General features: G+C 53.5%; 1 protein-coding gene across 1 annotated transcript in view; it reads left to right on the top strand.

Annotated features, from left to right (window-relative positions):
* Nucleotides 1-18,929, top strand: part of VIPR2 (vasoactive intestinal peptide receptor 2) — a 69,592-nt gene extending 50,663 nt beyond the window's left edge. The window contains exons 6-13 of the mRNA XM_043590067.1: nt 4,783-4,924; nt 10,145-10,295; nt 10,972-11,032; nt 12,500-12,569; nt 13,069-13,160; nt 16,174-16,303; nt 16,377-16,418; nt 17,102-18,929. Coding sequence (XP_043446002.1) covers nt 4,783-4,924; nt 10,145-10,295; nt 10,972-11,032; nt 12,500-12,569; nt 13,069-13,160; nt 16,174-16,303; nt 16,377-16,418; nt 17,102-17,275 — 862 coding nt within the window. The 3' untranslated portion in view covers nt 17,276-18,929. The remainder of the gene's footprint in view (nt 1-4,782; nt 4,925-10,144; nt 10,296-10,971; nt 11,033-12,499; nt 12,570-13,068; nt 13,161-16,173; nt 16,304-16,376; nt 16,419-17,101) is intronic.
* The last annotated feature ends 1,143 nt before the right edge of the window (nt 18,930-20,072 follow it).

Below are 20,072 nucleotides of genomic sequence, written 5' to 3'. Positions count from 1 at the left end.
AACCTGTCTATGACCTGTAAAGTGTGGGTGCTAGTGAAGCTCTGTGGCATGCAGTCAGCACTCTAAATTTTGCGTTATTCCCCTGCTGGTGAGGTTAGAGTTCCCCCCGACCTGAACCGCTGGTAGGTCTTTTCAGTAACTAACAACATACACTGTATACAGCTGGTTGGTCAGAGTTAGAGGCTTTGGTTTCAGAACAGAAGCTTCTGGCTTGAAAAGCTTGAGTATCGCTAGCACTAAATAAACTGGATGATATCCCACTTATTTTAACAAGGATTTAATCTTATTTATCTTCACACAGATTAGTTCAAACGTTGGCCAGTATTCAGATAAAATCAAAGATAAAACAAATGGAATATTTTAGAAACTAACAGACAGCCCATTAGGAGATCCATACTTGGAAGTAAACAAGTGAAAACTGATGAAGAACGCAGCTGAGAATCCCTTCAAATGTAATAAAGTCGTTTATTTTTTTCAGGCATCTCAAACATGTCTAGAGGGTAGTAATTCTCAGAAAGAGTACGTCAGTACCTTTAATCCAGAACCGTGTGGGGTAGTCACCATCATATTCTAGTTCTGAAAAGAAAAGGAACAACTCTGGTGCAACATTGATATCTGTTCTATCTTTCGTATTTTATTATGTATTTTTAAATCTTCAAATGGTTAAAGATTAAAGAAAAAGAAAGGAAAAATGTAGGGAGGTAAGCTGGTGACTCGATAAGGGTAACTTGAACTAGAAGAATTTCAGCTTATGTTTAAAGAGTTCCCATCTTGAACAATCCGTATCCGTGGCATTGGCGATTTCTCTCAGATTTGTGATACATGACATACTGAATTAGCCAGCCTAATGGCATTTTGGAAGTTTTGCAAATGTGGATGTGGGTCCTTAAGAGAATCTCAGATGGCATCATGAGTATCAAACAGTCTTTTATACATGGACCTCGTTAGTCACCCACTGGTGACACTTGGTTAGGAAAGGACATGTCTGCTTCGGTGTCATTCTGCTGCCGGTTCGGAGTGTCACGGCCGCCAGGAAAAGTGTCCAGAGCTGATGTGCAAGCCCTCAGGTCCGCCTCCACCTTGGGCCACAGAGGCGCTTACGCTGCTGCCTCCATCTGTCAGCTGTGCTTATGTGTCCCATGCCACAAGTGTCAATTTCAAACTCCCGACTGTAAAACTAACTCCATTTCCAACCCAGCAATGCCACTCAGGAAACAGAATTACTTACAGTCGTGGAACACTTGCTGTTCATAGTGGCCTCATAGCTAAGAAAGCATGAAGTAACCATGTTCTTCTTTTACAAACACAGAAACGGCGTGACGTATCTCCTACGCCAAGTCCAAAGTGCAGCATAGACTTGAATAACAAACACACGACCTAGTTTTGCGTGGGATTCGCTGGGTGGTCGTCGCAGCCGCCATCTTTGAGTGCGTGTGAGGTCCAGGCACTTGACAAAGCAGCTCCAATCCCACGAGCCCAGGAGTAACCGCGCCGGTTGCTAACACAGACCACACCACACACTCTGTAGGTGTTTATTAACTCAGTCCTTACGTTAGCTCAGGCAGGGAAGTGCCACTGCTGTCCCCGTCCTACCCGCGAGAGGAGGACAGCCCACAGAGGTGCCGAGCACCCAGCTTGCAGAACTGGACAGATGCGCCACCGCCCGCCCCTCCCTCCACCCTCGGGAGTTGTCGGGGTTCCGTTCTAGCCGCCGAGCCTGAGCGGGCTCCAGCGCGGCTTCTCTGGAGGCCACGGTCTCCGCTCCACCCTTCATCCAGTGCAGATCCATACTCAGAAGTGAAATGTTACACTGAGCGCTGAGGGATAAAGGACTCAGCTAAGAAACTCAGCAAATGTGATTTATTTGGATTTAGTGTGTGTTCATCTCTGAGTGACAGCGATAGACCCCCCCACTGCACTCAGGGGAATGTCATGGGTGAGAGAGAGTGAGAAGGAGAAAAAAGAAGAGGAGAGGAGAGGAGAGGAGAGGAGAGGGGAAGGGAAGGGGAGGGAAGGAGACAAGGGGAGGGGAGGGGAAGGGAAGGGGAGGGGAAGGGAAGGGGAGGGGAGGGGAGGGAAGGGAAGGGAAGGGAGGGGAGAACGGTGGTTTGAGAGATGAGTGAATGCAGCCAGCCCGAGGGGCAGTGGGCACAGGACAGCGTGGGGCAAAGAGGCCGCTTTCCAGGAGAGCTGTTCCCGCGAGGAGCAGACTTTCACACGCATTGCCTATTTCCTTCAATTTGTTGGATATTTTTATTAATTTTCCCCTTTAAGGTTGTTATACATTCTGTTCTTCTTCTAGGCATCACCCCAAAATTGCAACACGCATCCTTGTCTCCTAGGAGTTAACCTCCAATTGCTATTTTTACCACTTCCCCATCAATTCGAGACTTTACAACATTTTAATTCCACTTACCCCCACCCATGCCTTTTGTGTTTTGTGCTGTATTTAATCCGACGTCTATTTTAAGGCCATAGGTCATTAGAGTTGCCGTCATTTAGAGTCAGTATCTATTTAGAGCCGTCTTCATCTTCCCCGAGTTCCTTCCTGTATTTCGTGTCTCCACCTGGGGTCCTTCCCCTTCTGCCTGACGACCCCCTTCGGTGTCTGTCAGCACAGGCCTGCCAGCAATGACTCCTCATGGTTTTTGATTGCCTGAGATCACCTTAATTTTGCCTTCATGTGAGAATATTTTCAAGAGTGTTGAATTCCTCACCGGCAGCTATTTTCTGTCATCACATTAAACATGAGCCTCGTTCTTCTTTTTAAAGTCAGCTGCAGTCTCACTGCTGCTGCCCCGAAGGGATGCGTCGTTTTCCCCAGACGCCTCGAGGGTTTTGTTTGGTCTTGGGTTTTCAGCAGCTGCCCCACGATGGGTCTTAATGCGGTTTCCTTGGTATTTCTCCTTCTTGGGGTTAATAACATTCCTTTAATCTGTTGCTGGGTTCTACTAGTTTCCAAAATTCTTACCTAGTATTCTTTAAATATTGCTTCTTCCTTTTCTGTCTCCTGTTTCTCAAACCGTACTGTCATGGGTTCAGGGGTTTCACCATTTTCCCTTATATTTCCTACACTTTTTCTGTGCTTTCCCTCATTTTGTCTCTGCTTTATATATATATATATATATATATATTATATAATATATATAATATATAATATATATATGTATATGTCTATACTTCCTCCACTGATATGTTTTCTAATTCAGAGTATTCTCATGTACTACATCTGATCTAACATCAGACTCAGCTGTTTGTTCATTTCAGGGTTCTTTCTGAGTTTTCAGTGTTCCATTTGATTGTTATAATCAATTCCGTTCTTTAATACAATTCTCCACCTCTTCATCAGTTTTCTTGACTATGTAAATCTGAGCAAGACCGTGCATGTCTTAAAATGCCAGTATCTGAATCTCCTTCTATTCCCTGGGGTTTTTGTTGCATTTGATCATTAGCTCCTGTTCCCGGCACGCCTTGTAATTCATTTTTGAAATTACAAATAATTAAATTATAGAGGCTTTGGGTGATATCTTGCTACAGAGAGGATTTAATTTTTCTAGCAAGATGGGCAGATCACCCTGAGCCACTCGGGGGTTGAGCTGATTTGAGACCATGTCTCAAGCTTTGGGAAGTCTGTTGTTTCTGGTTTGTCATAGTTCCTAGACCATAGCTCTCCCCGGGTTTCTAATTAAAGCCCAGGAGCGCCTCTGTTCCTGCAGACCCTGAATCCCAGTAGCCGTTGCTCAGTGCATGAGATTGCTAACATTTCTTCCCAGCCTTACTTCCTTAGCCACTGCTTTGGCCTCATCCCTCGGCCTCTCACCCAGCACGGCGTACCTTGTGTGGGTAGCTGCCTTCCATGAGGAGACCCGAGGCGGAGGGAGGACGTAGGGTGCATGTCGGTGTCTCCCTTCTCGCCTGGGTCTTGGTCCTCTAGGTCCTGGCCACTCTGGCCACAATACTGAGTCCTCAGGTGGCTTTCTGAAATCACACTGACCCCTTGGGGGGAGGTGGTCAGATAAGCTGCTTCTTTCCAGCCTCTCATGCAAGACTTCTGCGGTGTGTTTTCTAATGTCCTTCAAAAATGGCACCTTTACTTAACCCTAAAGATCTAGTAGTGACTGTGGGAGTGCGCTTGTGTGAAGCTTGCTTCCTGAGGGCTCTGAATTAAAAGTCCACGTCAAATCAAATGCCCAAATAAGTGTTCTCCAGAGCAGAATTTAAGTGGTACAAGAGAATTAGAAACAAAATGTTCCAAGCACTTTTTAGAGAAGCAAGGTATCATTAAAGTTGAGTTCCAAGGCAGATCACGGCTATGGGCCTCCCAGGAAATTGGCTGTGAGGAGGGGGGGTCTTGGCGGCTGGAAGTGGGCACCCGCCATTGCAGGCTCCGGACTCAGCACCGTCTGCTTTACAGCGTTATCATGAAATCCTATTTCACAACCCCAGCCTGAGGAGCTCATCAGAAATAAAGGAAAAGCTTGAGGTAGAAAATAGTTACCATAATGCAAAACTGAAAACATCCCAAATATACAGTAAGGAACAGTAACTTCCATACAAAAAGAAGAAAACCTTAAGATTAAAGCCACATAGGTAATTGTTAATGTGTTCACAACATCCGAGTTTGATTATCTAACCCTTCCCCCACCCCTCATCCCTGCCTCCCCCACCCCTCATCCCTGCCTCCCCCACCCCTCATCCCTGCCTCCCCCACCCCTCATCCCTGCCTCCCCCACCCCTCATCCCTGCCTCCCCCACCCCTCATCCCTGCCTTCCCCACCACAGGAAGCTGCATTGTACCCGGAACTACATCCACCTGAACCTGTTCCTCTCCTTCATCCTAAGAGCCATCTCAGTGTTGGTCAAGGACAATATTCTGTACTCCAGCTCAGGCACGCTGCACTGCCCTGACCAGCCATCTTCCTGGGTAAGGCTATCCCTGTGAGCAGGATCTTGTCACTGAGGGGAGGGTGGCCTTTGTGAACGGCCCCAGAGCCCTTTGCCTCCTTACTGCCCCACCCCTTTGTCTCTGTCCCCAGCTCACACTGTGATGAAGTCCCATAGCCAGCACACAGGGGTCTCTGAGGCACTGGTGAAGGCAAGGGGTCAGGCCCGAGAAGCGCAAGGGCCTGGCCAAGAGGCTGGGGCTCAGAGCAGGTCCAGGTGGGCAGTGGAGACAAAGGCACACTCACCTTTGTCTCACCTGCAATGACAAAGGCACCTGCAATGTCCCAGGCACCTCCAAGGGCTGGAGGTCACGGGCCTTGAGCACTGAAGCCCAGGCAGAGGCAGAACAACACAAGGGCACTGCCTCCAGTGATCAGCAGCCGCTCTGGGCTAGAAAACCTGATGCAGATGCACAACGCCATTATTTTCACCCCAAATCTCCCAGATTATGAGCATAGATGCTTCCATGGGTTGCTGGGAGGAAGTCACCTGTGTGGTGAATGAACTCCTTTCTGCAGCACTTGCTGGGAGCCCAGTGCGCATCTGTGAGTATGCCTGGGCCCAGCTCTTTGATACAAGGGAGGCCGTGCCAATGATTTCTGGAGATGCACACCACTGGTTCTGCTCTTCGCCCCTGGCTGTGTTCGTGGTGGGTGTTGGCGGGCCTTTAGTGCTTGGTGCGTTTACTGTGCCCTCCGATACGCAAGTCCCTCCACTAAGTTTCCTCTGCGGCCGCACAATGCAGTGTCCTCAGGGCCTTGGGCTCCGGTGCCTCAGTCTGGATTTGACCGCAGGCTCTGAGGCTGGCCCCTGTCTTCCTAAGGAGCCAGCATGCCGGACTCATCTGCGTGGCACTGTGGCTCTGGACTGAACAGACTGGAATTAGTTGTAAGACAGTGAAGCCTTTTGCAACATCACAGAACATCAGCTGTTTCCGAGGCTGCAGGTGAACGTATTTCTGGGGATAATCAGCTCATAACACACTTGGACTGAGTTAATAAAAGGAGTTTGCTGTAATAATAAAATTAACACAAGATCCTTCACCTAGCAAACTCCCACCCCTGAGGGGACATCAGGGCCCCTGGGGCTCACGCCCCACCATGGAATCTCCCACATAGGTGACAAGGGGTGAGCCCCAAAGCCAGTCCGGGCTCTCCTCTTGCTGAGAAACCTCCACTCTCTTCTCTGGGGGGGGCCTCAAAGCTCTGCTGGAAGAAGCCCTCCTTTGCTTCTTATTAAAGGACTGGGCCCTGGTGGGGCGTCCAGCCCGGGGCCGTGCTCCCAGACACATAGACAAGACCTGGTGGGCTCCTGAGGGGCAGGGGAGTGACGGGGACCGGAGGGAGCAAGTGCCCTGCCATCGCCCGCCGCACCCCGCCTGCCCCTACACCGGGAATCACAGACCCCTCCGCCATTCCCAACACTGGGGGCCTTACCCAGCCATTTCTCGAGAGTCTTAGAGGACAGGGCTCTTTGCACGGACACTGAGGGTGAGTGCCCAGTGACCTTCCAGAGAGCAATTTGTGAATGAGGACACAGGCTGAGGGAAGCCCAGCAGCTGGGTGGACTCGATGGGGCTGCAGGCAGGGCTCAAGCCACAGGTGCACAGCACGCTCTGGCATTGAAGATCCCCCAAGGATCCAGGTCTGAGGCCTGACGTGTGAGAAGGAGGGAGCGGGGACGGGGTGCCCCTGCCCAGTCCCCAGCTGCACCCCTCCAGCACGGTGCCACTGAGCTGTGTGCCAACAGAGGAAAGAAGGCAGGAGAGAAGGAGGACCGCGCCTTCCTTCTTATTGTGCCCAGGGAATTGGAGGTTTTGCGTGAGTGAGTCAGAGATGCAGTCAGCCCGCAGCATGAGGCACAGAAAAGACATCTTTTCTTACAGTTGCATTTGTGTGGACATTTTTGTTCTCAGCTGGGTTTGATCAAATCAACATTATGCTCCCAGGACGAACACAGGGCACATCTCCTCCACATAGGTCCAGGAGTCTGTTTCTCAAGACATTTGCAGGACCGGGAACCCGACAGAGTCTGTTTCCTTCCAAGAGAAGGCTTCTCCCTCCACCGGCCCCTCTCTCTACACACCCTGGACGTAACAGTGACCCCTGGGCTCAGTGTGTCTCCTCCTGGCTGCCGAGGGGGCTGGAACAGGCAGTCTATTCGCACTGAGACCAGAACAGATGGCATGTGTAGTTGACAAGGATTCTCAAAAACCCACCCTCGGGCTTTCCAAGGTGCTCCCTGAGAGCCTGAGTGCAGCCTGCCCCAGGGAGGGCTTGGGTCGGGACGTACATGGCAACTATGAGCTCTGCAATGAAGCCATAACATCTAAACAGGGATGCACCCAGCCCAGAGCTAAGTTCTGACCTGGCCACTGCCTGCTGCCCCAGGCGGGGCTGAGGCTAGGATGGGAGGCACAGACTCAGGCTGGAGGCTGAGCGTCTGCACATCACGGAGGCTCCTGGGCCCCCCGAGTGGCTGTGCCAGTCCACGGCCCAGGTCAGAATGGCCAGGGTCAGGAGGAAGGGAGTGAGTGAGAGTGTGCACACGCGCGTGCATGCAAACGTATACATGCATGCTCACAGAGGTACACACCTGCATGAACACAGGTAATGGTGTGCAGACACACGTGCACACACACAGTCACAAGCATGGGTGCACCCACAGGGGGACTCACACACACAGGAACACACATGTACCTTCAGACTTTATTCTGTCCGTGTTCGGATCTATGCTTGAAAGGACTGCTGGTCTGGGCTTTGCGTGGTGCGGTGGGAGCCCCACATCCTCTAGTGTGGCACTGCTGTGACACAGGACACGTGTGAAGCTGCACAAGGGGGCATCACCACAGGCACACAGCTCTGTCGCTTGCCGTGTCAGGCCCACCTATGCGCCAAGGGCCACGTTCACCCCATAGCCCTCTGCTTCATGGTGTTTTCACACATTTAAATAGCCTCTTTTTTTGTTGTTTTTAACCAACAACTACAGATGTCATGAGTCTCCCAGGGACTAGGGACACACCTTACATTTCTGCACGGTGAGGTGTGTTACTCATTCTTACCTTTGACAACCTGAAGGTGGGCTCAGCTTTTCCTGTTCTCTCCAGGGAGTTGGGCCTCGAGGCCAGGTGTCTTGTGTTCTATCATAAAGCCAAACAGGGGGCAGTGCCCCACCTCCAGTTCCCTACCACCGCCCAGCTCCGCACACACGGCCTCCTTCTCTGCACGGCTTTGGCTGGCGATTGTCTGGCCTCTGGAAAGGCATAGTCTAGTCTAGAGACAATGAACAACCAGGTGGGTGCCTGGACGCTGACCCTCAGCAGGAGCCCCCGGCTTGCTCCCCTTGACTCCAGCCATGCACACTGGTGGGAGGCTCCGGGACCAGGGGACGGGCCTTGGCCCATGCACCTGTGTGTGTGTGTGTGTGTGTGTGTGTGTGCTATCCGGGCTGCAGCGGGTCCCGGAGGCGCTCCTGCCACGCTGTCTGCCCTGAGGGATGCAGTTTGAAACCACCACCCAGGAAGGGGAGGTCAGCAGAGAGCTTGTCACTGCAGACCTCCTGTCCGTACACTGTGCTGATGGTCAAGGAACAAATGAGAAGAAAGGCAGAGACGGCATTTTCGCTGTTTTACCAAGACAATGGAGTCAAGTTAAATAGGCTTTTCCTGCGTCTCTCTTCCTCAAGCGGCAGGACACCATGGCAACCCTCCAAGTCCCCTGGTGTGTCACATCGAATGGTGGCACAATAGTGTAGCGTGTGGACGTGACCTTATTTCATCGTCCCACCAGTCACAAGCACCGCAAACGTCAGTGCACACGTGTCTTCATGCACCGTGTTCTTCCCTCAGAAGGAAGTCACGAGGGACCGCGGACCAGAGGGCACGTGTATTTAAAAACTGAAACAAACATTGCCGCTTGGCTTTCCCAGAGGTCAATGACGTGCATCTTTTCAGAGCTTTGCCGTCTGGTGGGCGCGGAACACGCACTTCTGTGGCACGAAGTCACAAGTTCACTTCGGTTAGTTTCCCTGCTCCCGTACTTGCGTCCCCACATGCGCCTCTCCACTCACAGCACCCGGGTCATGACATTCTGCGGGTGGTTTCCACGTGCCAGCCCTGCTCCCGGCCCTGTGGGCATCTGGCCCTCAGCCTCAACTAGCCGCAACTACTCTCCGTGCGGCACCTTACAAAGATAAGCTGAGCCTTGCCCTACTTAGGAAAGAGAGACCGGAACAGGGTCAGGGTGGGAATACCGGAGAGAGTGCAGGGGCATCTTCAGTGGGCCACCTGGTTAACGCTCCCATCAGCCCCGGGCACCAGCTTGGAAGGGCTACCGTGAGTTTCCTGTAAGCACATCAACCCCCAAATACACAGGTCAGCATGTCAGTATATCCACATACGCACACGTGTATCTACCTCACATGTGTGTGTCCACCTGCATATACGTATACAGAACATCCGCGTGTCTCGGTATATCCACATGTATGTGAGCATATCCACATCTATAGAGGTATACTCACGCATATATCAAATATACCCACACATACATAGAAGCACGTGTAAGTATGCGTGTATCTCTGTCGCACCTGGATACATATGTATTCGGGAGGGGAGGCAGCAGAGATACAGAAGAATAGAAATGAAGTCCTGATCATTTTAGTACACTTGAACAAACTTACTGACTAAAAGCCTCAATTTCATATTTGCTCAAGAGGCTAAAACACCCGTACGTTCATGTGAAGGTCTGAGAGGTTAAAATACGTTTATTTTATATGCTGTGTGGTTGTTCCCAGTGAAAACTCTTTCAAAATGCCTGGGGACATGAGGGCTTGCTGGATTCCCTTGTTTTGCCCTTTACTTTTCTGTCTCCTCTCAAGTGGGTGGTGAGGCCGAGCGGGGCAGGTAGGTGAGCAGAGGGGGGGGGGCAGGGGGCACAGGCGGGTGTGCTCACCACCACAGTCCCACAGCTCGCTGCCTTCAGAGGCGTCTGTGGACATCTGCCTCCTGCCCGTGTTTCTCTTCCAGCAAGTTCTGGGTCCCAGGGTTGTGGACGCCAGGGGCCTCACTCTAACACTGCTGTGCTGGTGTCCTCAGCTCGTCACACAAACGTGTGCCTGCTTGTGCCCTGGAGCACCTCTGCCCACCGTGAGCTGTCTTATCACGGCCTGAACATGTTCTCTTGCTCTGTCCGTGACTTTCCAGGTCGGCTGCAAGCTGAGCCTGGTGCTTTTCCAGTACTGCATCATGGCGAACTTCTACTGGCTGCTGGTGGAGGGGCTGTACCTGCACACCCTCCTGGTGGCCATATTTTCCCCCGGCCGACGCTTCGTGGCCTATCTCCTAATCGGATGGGGTAAGGACTGTCCTCCCCGTGTGTGCCCGACACCCTGTCTCCCACCCTGCAACACTCCAGGCCTCTGCTCCTGCCCCTCTCATCTATAAACGCAGACCTCTCAGTTCAGAAAACCCCTTCCTGCCCCTGTACGATGCACTTCAGGTCCTATTAGGAGGGGCTTTTCTCGGGTGACTAGGTTCCTGGAGACAACACCTGCATGTTTCTGGGAATCAGGAACCTGGTTTAAAGCTATTCTAAGCTCCCACTCCTGGGGCTCCCCCAGTGGTGGGAAAGTCGGAAAGAAGGGCCTTGGAGGAGAAAGCCCTCTACCAGGAGGTCCCAATGACATGCCAGGTAGCAGGAGCCTCCACTAGTCAGGACTGGAAGGGCTGTGAAGCCACGAGACACCCACGCTCACAACGAGGGTCACCTCTTGCGCTCACTGCCACACTCCAGCCCACAGTAACCACACTCACGATGCACCATGACGCATTCCACCCAGAGAAGCTCCAGCTTCAAACACATGTGTATCGTCACTGCTTTGTAAGGCATGAGCACGAACTTCCGTGTGCTTCGGAAGCGTTTCCGCTTGATCTTTCCGTCAGAAAGCCCTTGTCCTTGCCGACTCTGGTGAAGGAGGGCGCACAGCTGCTAACTAGCGCGGGGTTGGGGGGAATCGGGTGTCTTTCTGCAGGCATCCCCACCATCTGCACAGGCGCATGGACCGCGGCCAGGCTCTCCTTAGAAGACACAGGGTGAGTGCTGTGTTCATACCTCTGCCCTTAAAATCAGATTGACCTATGCTGGCTACTTGCTGGCACCGTTACGTCTTTGGAAACTAGAAAGAAGCTTATTATCTGCTTGGAAGGCAGGTTTGCGTTTGCAGTGGCAGCCACGCGGAGAGTAACGCGGCCATCATTTGAACACGCCCCATGGGGAAGACCTTGACCTTCACAAGGGAGGAATTGTTTGGGGCGGGAGCGTTTGGAGAAGATGCGTGTGAGGGATGGGAACTGAACCAGGTCCTGCGCGAAGCTGGGGTTGGGATAACGCAGGCAGAGAGGGGAGGAGCATCAGGTAGGAAAGCAGTGTTCACAAAAGGGAACCAAGCAAAACGCAGGCGCTGTTTGCCCGGAGCCAAGTATGGAGAGGTGACCAGTTGAAGACCAGGTTGAAATGGCCAGCGGGGGTGCAGCTCTCTGAGATAGCTGTTCTCTAAAATGCAGCCTGAGCAGGGCCCAGAGCTCCTCTGTTTCACATACACAGTGAGCTGGAGCATGGCCCCACACTCAGGTGCCACCGGTTCCCCCCATGAATGTTGTGCCTCATAAAGGGTCCTCAGGGTTTACCACTTATCTACTGGTAACAAACCGCCCTGAAACTCAGTGGCTTACATAATCACGGTTTACATGGTGTGTTTCTGTGCACATGGCACTCTTCTGGCCTCAGCCCGGCTTGCTCACACACCACGGGCACCTGCCGGGTTGGCCGAGAGCTGGCGAGTCTGGGGCAGCACCAGCCGGAAGGCTCCCTTCTGTCCTGCAGGTCCCAAGGGCTCCACACCCTACTGCCAAAACCAGCTAAGATTCAGAGGCATGGATTGGTCTCTGCCCTTGCTGGGAGGGGCTGCAGAGCCCCACTGTGGGGGTGTGGGTGACAGACGGAATAATGGAGACACTTGCAAGCACCCCATCCTAGTTCCTACCTGGGACCACCCTCACGCTGAAGCCCGAGAATGGAGACACGCTGCTAGACAGACACTCGTAGCTGTGCCCGCCTCAGTTCTTCCAGAGCCATTTTGACCCTTCATTCAAGATACAAATACAGGGGCGCCTGGGGGGCTTGAGTTGAGCATCGGACTTCGGCTCAGGGCATGATCTCGCAGCTGGGGAGCTCGAGCCCCACGTTGGGCTCTGTGCCGACAGCTCAGAGCCTGGAGCCCGTTTCAGATTCTGTGTCTCCCTCTCTCTGTCACCCCTCCCATCATTATTTCTCTCTCTCTCTCTCAAAAATAAATAAACTTAAGAAAGATACAAACACAAAACATTTGGGAGGTGAGAGGAAATTAATTTTCAGGAGAGAAACTTCCCTTTTCTGATGTTGGCTGGCGTGAACACGAGCTACGCGTCAGGGGCGAGGCCACGGGCAGTGCACGGACCCTTGTGTGCTTGGTTTGTGGATGAATCAGAGGTAACATGATTTTCCTTCTCTCTTTTCAATAGTTGCTGGGATACCAATGACCACAGTGTTCCCTGGTGGGTTATACGAACACCAATTTTAATATCTATTATAGTAAGTAATTCCGGTATCGAAACATGAGTTATCCCTTGGGTTGCACATTTGGGCAGAGAAGGAGCCCCTTTCCCTGTACTGAATATAAATAGCCCTGTTCTACTCGGTCTTGGAGAACCGCACACAAGCGGCCAGGCCCCTTCCTGCAGTCACAGAGGTGGACTCGCCCCCCTTCAGGATGAGATCTCAGTGAGGGCGGGGGCAGCGGAGAGAGCTGCACGTTCCCCTGTGGGGAAGGAGACCTGTGGGAGTCACAGTCACCAGGTCACAATGGTAGGGCTCACTTGCTTTTCCCTTTAACATCTCACATCTCAAATTCACTTGTGAGACATGAGGCAGTCAAGAGACAAGGCTGCAACTTTGGGGGAGACTCGGGCTGGGCAGGGCTCCTGAGCTTCTGCGGCAGGTGCCCGGAGCTCTGTCCCAGGCGAGGAGATGACCCAGGGGGGCTGACACATCCTGGCCACACCCACCTCACATACAACATGTCTCTGTGCAGGTCAATTTTGTCCTTTTTGTTAGCATTATACGGATTTTACTCCAGAAGTTGACGTCCCCAGACGTCAGCGGCAATGACCAGTCACAGTATAGGTGAGTATGTGTGTGGGTCCAAGGGCTGAGCTGCCTGGAAACCAAGAGTAGGGAGGACGGGCATGTATGGAGAGCAGAGACACTAGGGTCCTGGGTCTGTGCACCAAGAAACGGCCCAGGTTCTCCCCCTTCAGGGGCAGGACTGTGCTCGTGGCTAATTCAGCAGTGTCTTCTCTAAGGGGGGGGGGGGGGGGCGGTTGCCATGGTGCCATGGTTATTATTCGGGGCAAGCCTCCGTCTTTCATTTCAGCATGGATATCCTCTAGTGAGCTTGCTTACCGAAGCATTTGCCCACTTTTCTGTTTTGTAATCTGCCTGTCCTCCTTGGCCACACATTATTTGTGTTTTATGCTTAATTCTTCCTCCCCATCAGACCACGCGGTTCACGCTGGCACCTAATGCCAGGCTTGTGCCTCATAGTAACTCACGTTTCTTGGCTGAGTAATTACATGAAGATGGTAATCATCTTGGGGAAGAGAGCAGAGGCTAAGTAACTCACCCACAGTCATCCAGCTAATTAATGAGGACCTGAAGACTATAAAAGAACTTAAAGATTCTATAAATTTCTATCAAGAATTTATAAAGAAAAAGTAAAGCCCGCATCTCTGTTATAAAGTGGACACTGGTGTGAAGTGGTTGGTCTAGCCCGTGGAAGCCTCAGGATCAGGTAGACCAGGTTTGGAATCTCAGCCACCCAGAGCTGTGTGACCTGGGCAGGTTATCTGACTAGTGGCCGGGGGTGGCCCCACGCAGTGTCTCCTTCCTCTCCACCCTTTAGACAACAGGAGTGGACCTAGAAGCCAGACAGGCAGCATCTCTCGTGGTCAGAGGCCCGGTGCTGGGTTTACAGACCAGCCAGAGGCCTTGGGGATGTGACTCCACTGCTCTCTGCCTCAGTTTCCTCATCTGTAAAGTGGAAATAATAGTAATTGTCACTAAGGTATGAAGATTAACTGAGTTAATATTTTAAAGACATTTAGTCCCCGGCACTAGTAAGTATTGTGGGGAAGTCTGGTAAACAGATACATCTGCCTGTGCCCCGGGGCATGTGAAATCCATGGAACCACTTTCTCTGCCCGGCCCGTCAGAGGAGGCTGCATAAAAGGCCAGACCTAGAGATGGGATCCCACATCGAACCACGAAGGATAAACCTGGAGGTCCTGGAGCCCACCCACACTTGCAGCTCAGGGCTGGGACTGTTCTCGGTTGCCCTGGAAACTGAAATTTTGATTTGGGGACAGTCTGGTCTAGCTCCCATGCTGACCTTTTCTGCGGGTTCTTTGGGAGTGTTCATTAGGTAGGTCTTAGAGATACTTGCTTGTATTTTAGAAACAAAAATAAGTAGGGAGATAGAATCTGTTCTTTTTCCAGGACAGCAAAAAAGGCAGAGCATGTCTGTGACGCTGACCTCTGGTTGTATCTTGATGTCTCTTCTCTGTAACTATTGTTATAACGTAGCAGTAACAGAACAGGACCAGTTTCGCTGGAAGTCCCTCTAGAGACAAGCATCATAGCAAGCTGCCGAGGTGCATAGTACAGGAGGGCGTTCAGACAGGCTCCCGTCTCACAGTGAACTGAAGGACACAGGCCCCCACACAGCCCCGCCTTCTGTCCACAGGCTAATGCTGAACCGAGGTGTTAAGGGCAGCAACCTTGTAAGGTTAGACGTCTGGGGCTGTGAAGGGGCAGTGCTTGCTGATGGGCTGTCCTCTGCGACGAGGCCTAGGTCATACCCCGGGCTTCTGGGGTTTGTGCAGATTGCATGAAATAAGAGACACCCTGCTTTTTGTAAATGCCACAGGACGTGGTATTTTGTTGTGAAGGAAATCAGAAGAGATGGAAACTTCCAGAACTTACATCCCAGGCTCTAGGTGCTAGCTTTGAAGCATGTGCCTCAAAAATAGGTAAAGAAATTCATGACTTTTTCTAAGCATTGGGTAAGGTCAATGAACTAGAGAAGGTCGGGGGAGGGGGGCCTCCCCCCTCATCTCCCTCAGCATGAGGCTGCAGGGTGTTCATTAGGGCATCTTGACCTGCACGCACATCACCAGGTGGCCTGACCGGCCTGGGACCAAGACCTTCATTCTTGACCAGCCCCGACTTGACCCCAATGCTCCTGACACAGACGTTGTTGGAGTTGCAAGGGTCAAATTTGGCCACACACTGGAACCAGCCAGAACTCCCAGGGCCAGTGCTGCCCACAGAGACCTGATTTAATAGGAGTGAGGAGGCTGGACTGAGCTGTTTGAATCCCTGCATGATGGTCACGTGCAGTGGTGAGAGTTCCCGGCTCAGAGCAGTGGTTCTCAAAGCAGGGTTCCCAGTCAGCAGCCGTGGCACCTCTGGGAATCTGATAGAAATGCAGATTCTCAGATGACACCCCAGACCTCAGAGCCGGCAGCCCGAAGGTGGAGCTGGCCCTCCAGGTGGCTCTGGTGCGGCTGAGGCTCCAGAAGCACTGGCTTGGAGACAGAGACTGTGTTTGCTCAGGGGATGGGGACGGGGACACAGACAACAGGTGCAGCTGTGGGGAGGGCAGAGGCGAGCCCAGCACATGATGCAGTGAGCGGAAGATCTGCTTTCTGGCCTGACCGGGGAGGGCGGGAATGTGACGGACAGAGGGTTTGCACGGGCAACACAGAACGCGTGGGACCCAGAGCGTGGGTCGCCGCCCTGCTGCCACACGTTGCGCTCAGCTGCACCCCTGCTGAGTCTGCTCTTCTGATCCCAGAGTAAAACTCTGCCCTTCAGGTGCCGGTGATGGGCCCCGACCCCGGGGCACTCAGGCCCCTCGGGCCGGCGTCGCAGTTGGCGAACTCGTCGGGACATCGTCTCAGAACTTGCCCGGGCATGCTCGTTTTCCTCCCCACGTTGGCACACCCCGACCGTGGCGGGGGCGGGGGTGTCGCTTAAATCCGTGAGATACGAGGCCCAGACGGGGGAGGCCCTGGCCGTGGGCCTGCGTGCACGTGACGGCACAGGCCTGAGCTCGGCGCCCTTCTCTTCGGTGCAGGAGGCTGACCAAGTCCACTCTGCTGCTCATCCCCCTGTTTGGAGCGCACTATATGGTGTTTGCCGTGTTTCCTACTGGCATCTCCTCCAAATACCAGATACTGTTTGAACTGTGCATCGGATCGTTTCAGGTACACCTGGGAAGGGACCCTGCCCTCGCCCCAGCCTGGCGAGTGGCCTCTGACGACCCTTTCTCATTTTCAGGGCCTGGTGGTGGCGGTTCTCTACTGTTTTCTCAACAGTGAAGTACGTGCCCTGTCACAGCAGGTGACATTCAGCTTGTGCGGGATTTCCTCATGTGCCCCCCCCCCCACCTGAACGAGGGTCCAGGTCTGCTGTCGGGCAGCCCCAGTGCCCCAGACGGCCACGGCCGCCTCCTTCTCTCCACACCAGCAGTGCCGGTCGCCCTGGCCTCCCCCGGCCCTGCTCGGGAAGGCTGGGTGGTCGGGAGGGACCTTGCCACTCTGCACGGTCACCATCTTGCTCCTTGACCCTGGACATGGGGCCGAGTGGGGAGGGAGGGACACACAGATGAGAATCCTGCTCCCTGAGTTCACAGCCCACATCTCATCAGAACGTCCATGCGTGAGCCCCTCTGAGCCCTGCTCCGCCCGCTGAATGCCATTTCCCACGTCCTTCCTGTCCTGCAGCTCTGTGTACCTGCTCACCACATCCCTCTCCCTTCCATCAGTTCAAACACCCTTCACCTCTGTCACTGGGCTCCCGAGCACCGACTCCCCACCCGATGTCAGGAAAACCCCCGGTTCCTTCTGTTTTGTCACCTGTCTTCCTGGAGCTCATTGTTGGGGTGGCGCCTTCTGTCGGGGCCAACCCGGCCTGCGGGGCCTCTCTCAAGGGCACCCGAGTTTACGTTTCCAAGCTCACACCCCGTGTGACCCCACTTCCTCATTGCCTTGCCCTCACCTCAGGTGCAGAGTGAGCTGAAGAGGAAGTGGCGGGGCTGGTGTCCGAGCCAGCCCTGCGGCCAGGACCGCAGGTTCCACGGCTCGTCCGTCTCGAGGAACGGCTCAGAGAGTGCCCTGCAGCTCCACCGGGGTTCCTGTGCCCCGTCCTTCCTGCAGACAGAGACCTCGGTCATCTAGCGTGCCACCACACTGCAGACTCCCCAGGGCCCTCGGGCCTCCCCTGGAGCCAGCACCGTAGAGAAATCCTCCATAACATGATGGGGCTGGCCTCTGCTCACCCATCACGGGACTGGGTTACGTTGTAACTGGGTCTTAAATCCAGTTAGTGTTAAACTCCAGCAGGTAGGTCATTTTGCTCGTAATGTCGTCTGGCCAAATAGACCCATTTTCAAAGAGAACAGGGAGACAGAGACGGCCCCTGACCAGAACTCGGGTCCAACTGTAATGGGAAGAAGTCAAGGGGGTTTTCTCATCTCGATGCCAGTTCTGGGCAGGAGGCAGTGGCCTGACCTGGGGGCTGGGCCCTCCCTCTGCATGACCCCCCACCGCTGGCAGGTCCCCACTTGGCAGCCCTCTTGTCTGCAGGACTCATGCACAGAAGCCCTTTGAGGATTTCCGTGAGACTCCGGCCAGTCCAGGTGGAACCTGCCCCTGCTGGGCGCCCCTGCTTTTCCCCTCCTGCCCCAGGGCCTCCTCTCCCTGCTTGTCTGCCAGGATAGCCGGCCTGGCCCAAGGAAAGTGCAGAGACAGCTGTCAGATGATAGCAGGAGGGGTGGCACATCACCCCTCAAGGGCACCTGCGCCCTGTGAGGGGCCCTCAACCACTGAAACAGACTCTTCCTGAGGCCACTTCAGGCCTCTTCCCCCAAGAGCAGTGAGAAGGCTGGGCTTGTGGGATCTGGTCATCGGGGCGACAGAGACACTAGGCATTTTATTTAGTGGGAGCAGAAACTTATTCTCCTCCTAATGAAAATCATCTAACAGTCATTTCTGTTTAAATGGAGAATTAGTCTAACAAAATATAAAAATGTGTCGAGCGCTTCTGTCCAGAATTGACAAGCAGCAGTCCTAGCTTCCAGTTCCCTTGATGTCTACAGACTTGGGAGAGAGGTCTGGGTGGCTGAGCAACCACAGAGGGAGCAGGAAGTCAGTGAGCAGACTGAGGCCACACTGTCCCGGCCCTAACCCTGCACACCCAATAGACGGGCGTTCTGCCCAAACCCCTTCCGGCTGCTGCACTCAGTTCCTCAACCCTTTGTATGATACCGCTGCCCCCCCAAAATGAGGCCACTAAGTCTTCTTCCTGAGGCACCACAGACCGAGGCCACAGGGCCAACGGCCTCGATGGCAGGTGCCAGGGAGTGGGGTGGGGCAGACGAGGGCAGGCCAGAGTGGAAGCCGCTAGTCTTGGGTCCCGCAGCTCAAGTTGGTGTGTGTAAAAGGCCTGGACAGACAGGGACGCAGAGCGGCTGTGTTCAGAGGCCACCTGGAGCCAGGGCCCTCACCTCAGATGATTTACTGTAACCGGGTCCACGTGACCAGCAGAGAGCCAGACCCAGGCTTATGTGGGGCCGCAGGCTGTGCTCCTGCGTTAGACATGCACTGGCCATCCAGGGACCTTCTCCTCAGCCGGCATGGCCAAGACCCAGTGAGGCGTCGACCGGTGTGTCTTGCCTGGGAACGGGAAGGGGGACAGGAAATTGAATATTTACTAACAGCAGGAGCTGGTGGTCTAAGAATCAACATGTGTCATCTTAAATGTTGTCATTGTGTATGGAACACCCACAAGTCACATGTGGAAACTTCAATAAAACCCCATTTCCTATCTGTAGGCTGGTAGACTCACTCTGCAAGTCCTGTGGTCCTCTGGTCTCACACTGATGAGAGGTTGCACTTTTTAGCTGAGCACCATCACCTTCAGGGGAAATCCACACCTAAAGCGGAGCTCTGATAGAGGAGGGAAAGGAGAAGGCATTGGCACCTTCACGGCCGCTGGAAACAGCCACCCTTCCCCAAGGCACTTAGGCCGCCTTCCAGGACATCCTCCTTAGAGCATCCTGGTCCACGGTCATCATGACTTACAGTGGCCCCAGCAGCCCCGGGGGTGAGGGCCCTGCACACACACAGGAACCCGAGAACCTGCTGACTGGGGGCAGGGCCGACACACGTGTGCACGCACATGTGCGCGTGTCTGCACGCTGACCCCAAGCCTCACAGGCAAATATGTCACAGGCAAATAAAACCTAGCTCTGGCACACTCCCTGCTCACCCAGACACCTCCCTTCAGGAGGACTGCCACACACCGCTAGAACTCAGACCTGCAGGAGGCCAGACTAGAAGCAGGTGAGACGGCCCAGCTCGGGCCGAGTTTCCTGCGAGCAGAGCAAGAGGGCGGGAAGGAGAGGCGGCTCGGTGCCCGGTGCCCGGCCGAGCCCCAGGCCTCCGGGTATCCGTCTGTTGTGAGCTATTGGCGGATGGAAGGGTCCAGTCGCTGAGGGGAAGGACACCGGGGGGAGAGGGCAGGGTTGAGTGTGCTTGGGGGCCGCCCTGAGGAAGACCCCGCCTCTCCACCGACGGCAACGTGTGCGCGCTCCTTTCTAACCACGAAAGGCAGTTTTCAAGTGGCCTTTTTTCAAGCTACAGAAATTAAACGGAGGCGTTATGGAAGTTCAAATATTATAGGCAAATGTCACCTACAATATGAAAAATCTCTGAATTCCATCTCCCATCTGCCCCTCCCTTTTCTGGAGGTAAATATTATGAGTAATTGATATTGTTCCCAGTCTGTTTATGCAAACCTCTGTCTCCCGCTCTCCTTTTCGTCTTGGTCGTCGTGGAAATAGGTCATATTCTTGTGTAGAAGCTTCTGCAACTTTCTTCTTTGGTTCAGACACATTGTGTGGCTCTTGCCTGTGAACCTACAGTCAGGCCTTGTTTTTAACAACCGCATGTTGTTCCATGGCACGGGGCGTAT

The sequence above is a fragment of the Prionailurus bengalensis genome, chromosome A2, assembly GCF_016509475.1.
Source record: "Prionailurus bengalensis isolate Pbe53 chromosome A2, Fcat_Pben_1.1_paternal_pri, whole genome shotgun sequence".
Lineage (NCBI taxonomy): Eukaryota > Metazoa > Chordata > Mammalia > Carnivora > Felidae > Prionailurus > Prionailurus bengalensis.
This window is presented reverse-complemented; position numbering and strand designations above follow the sequence as displayed.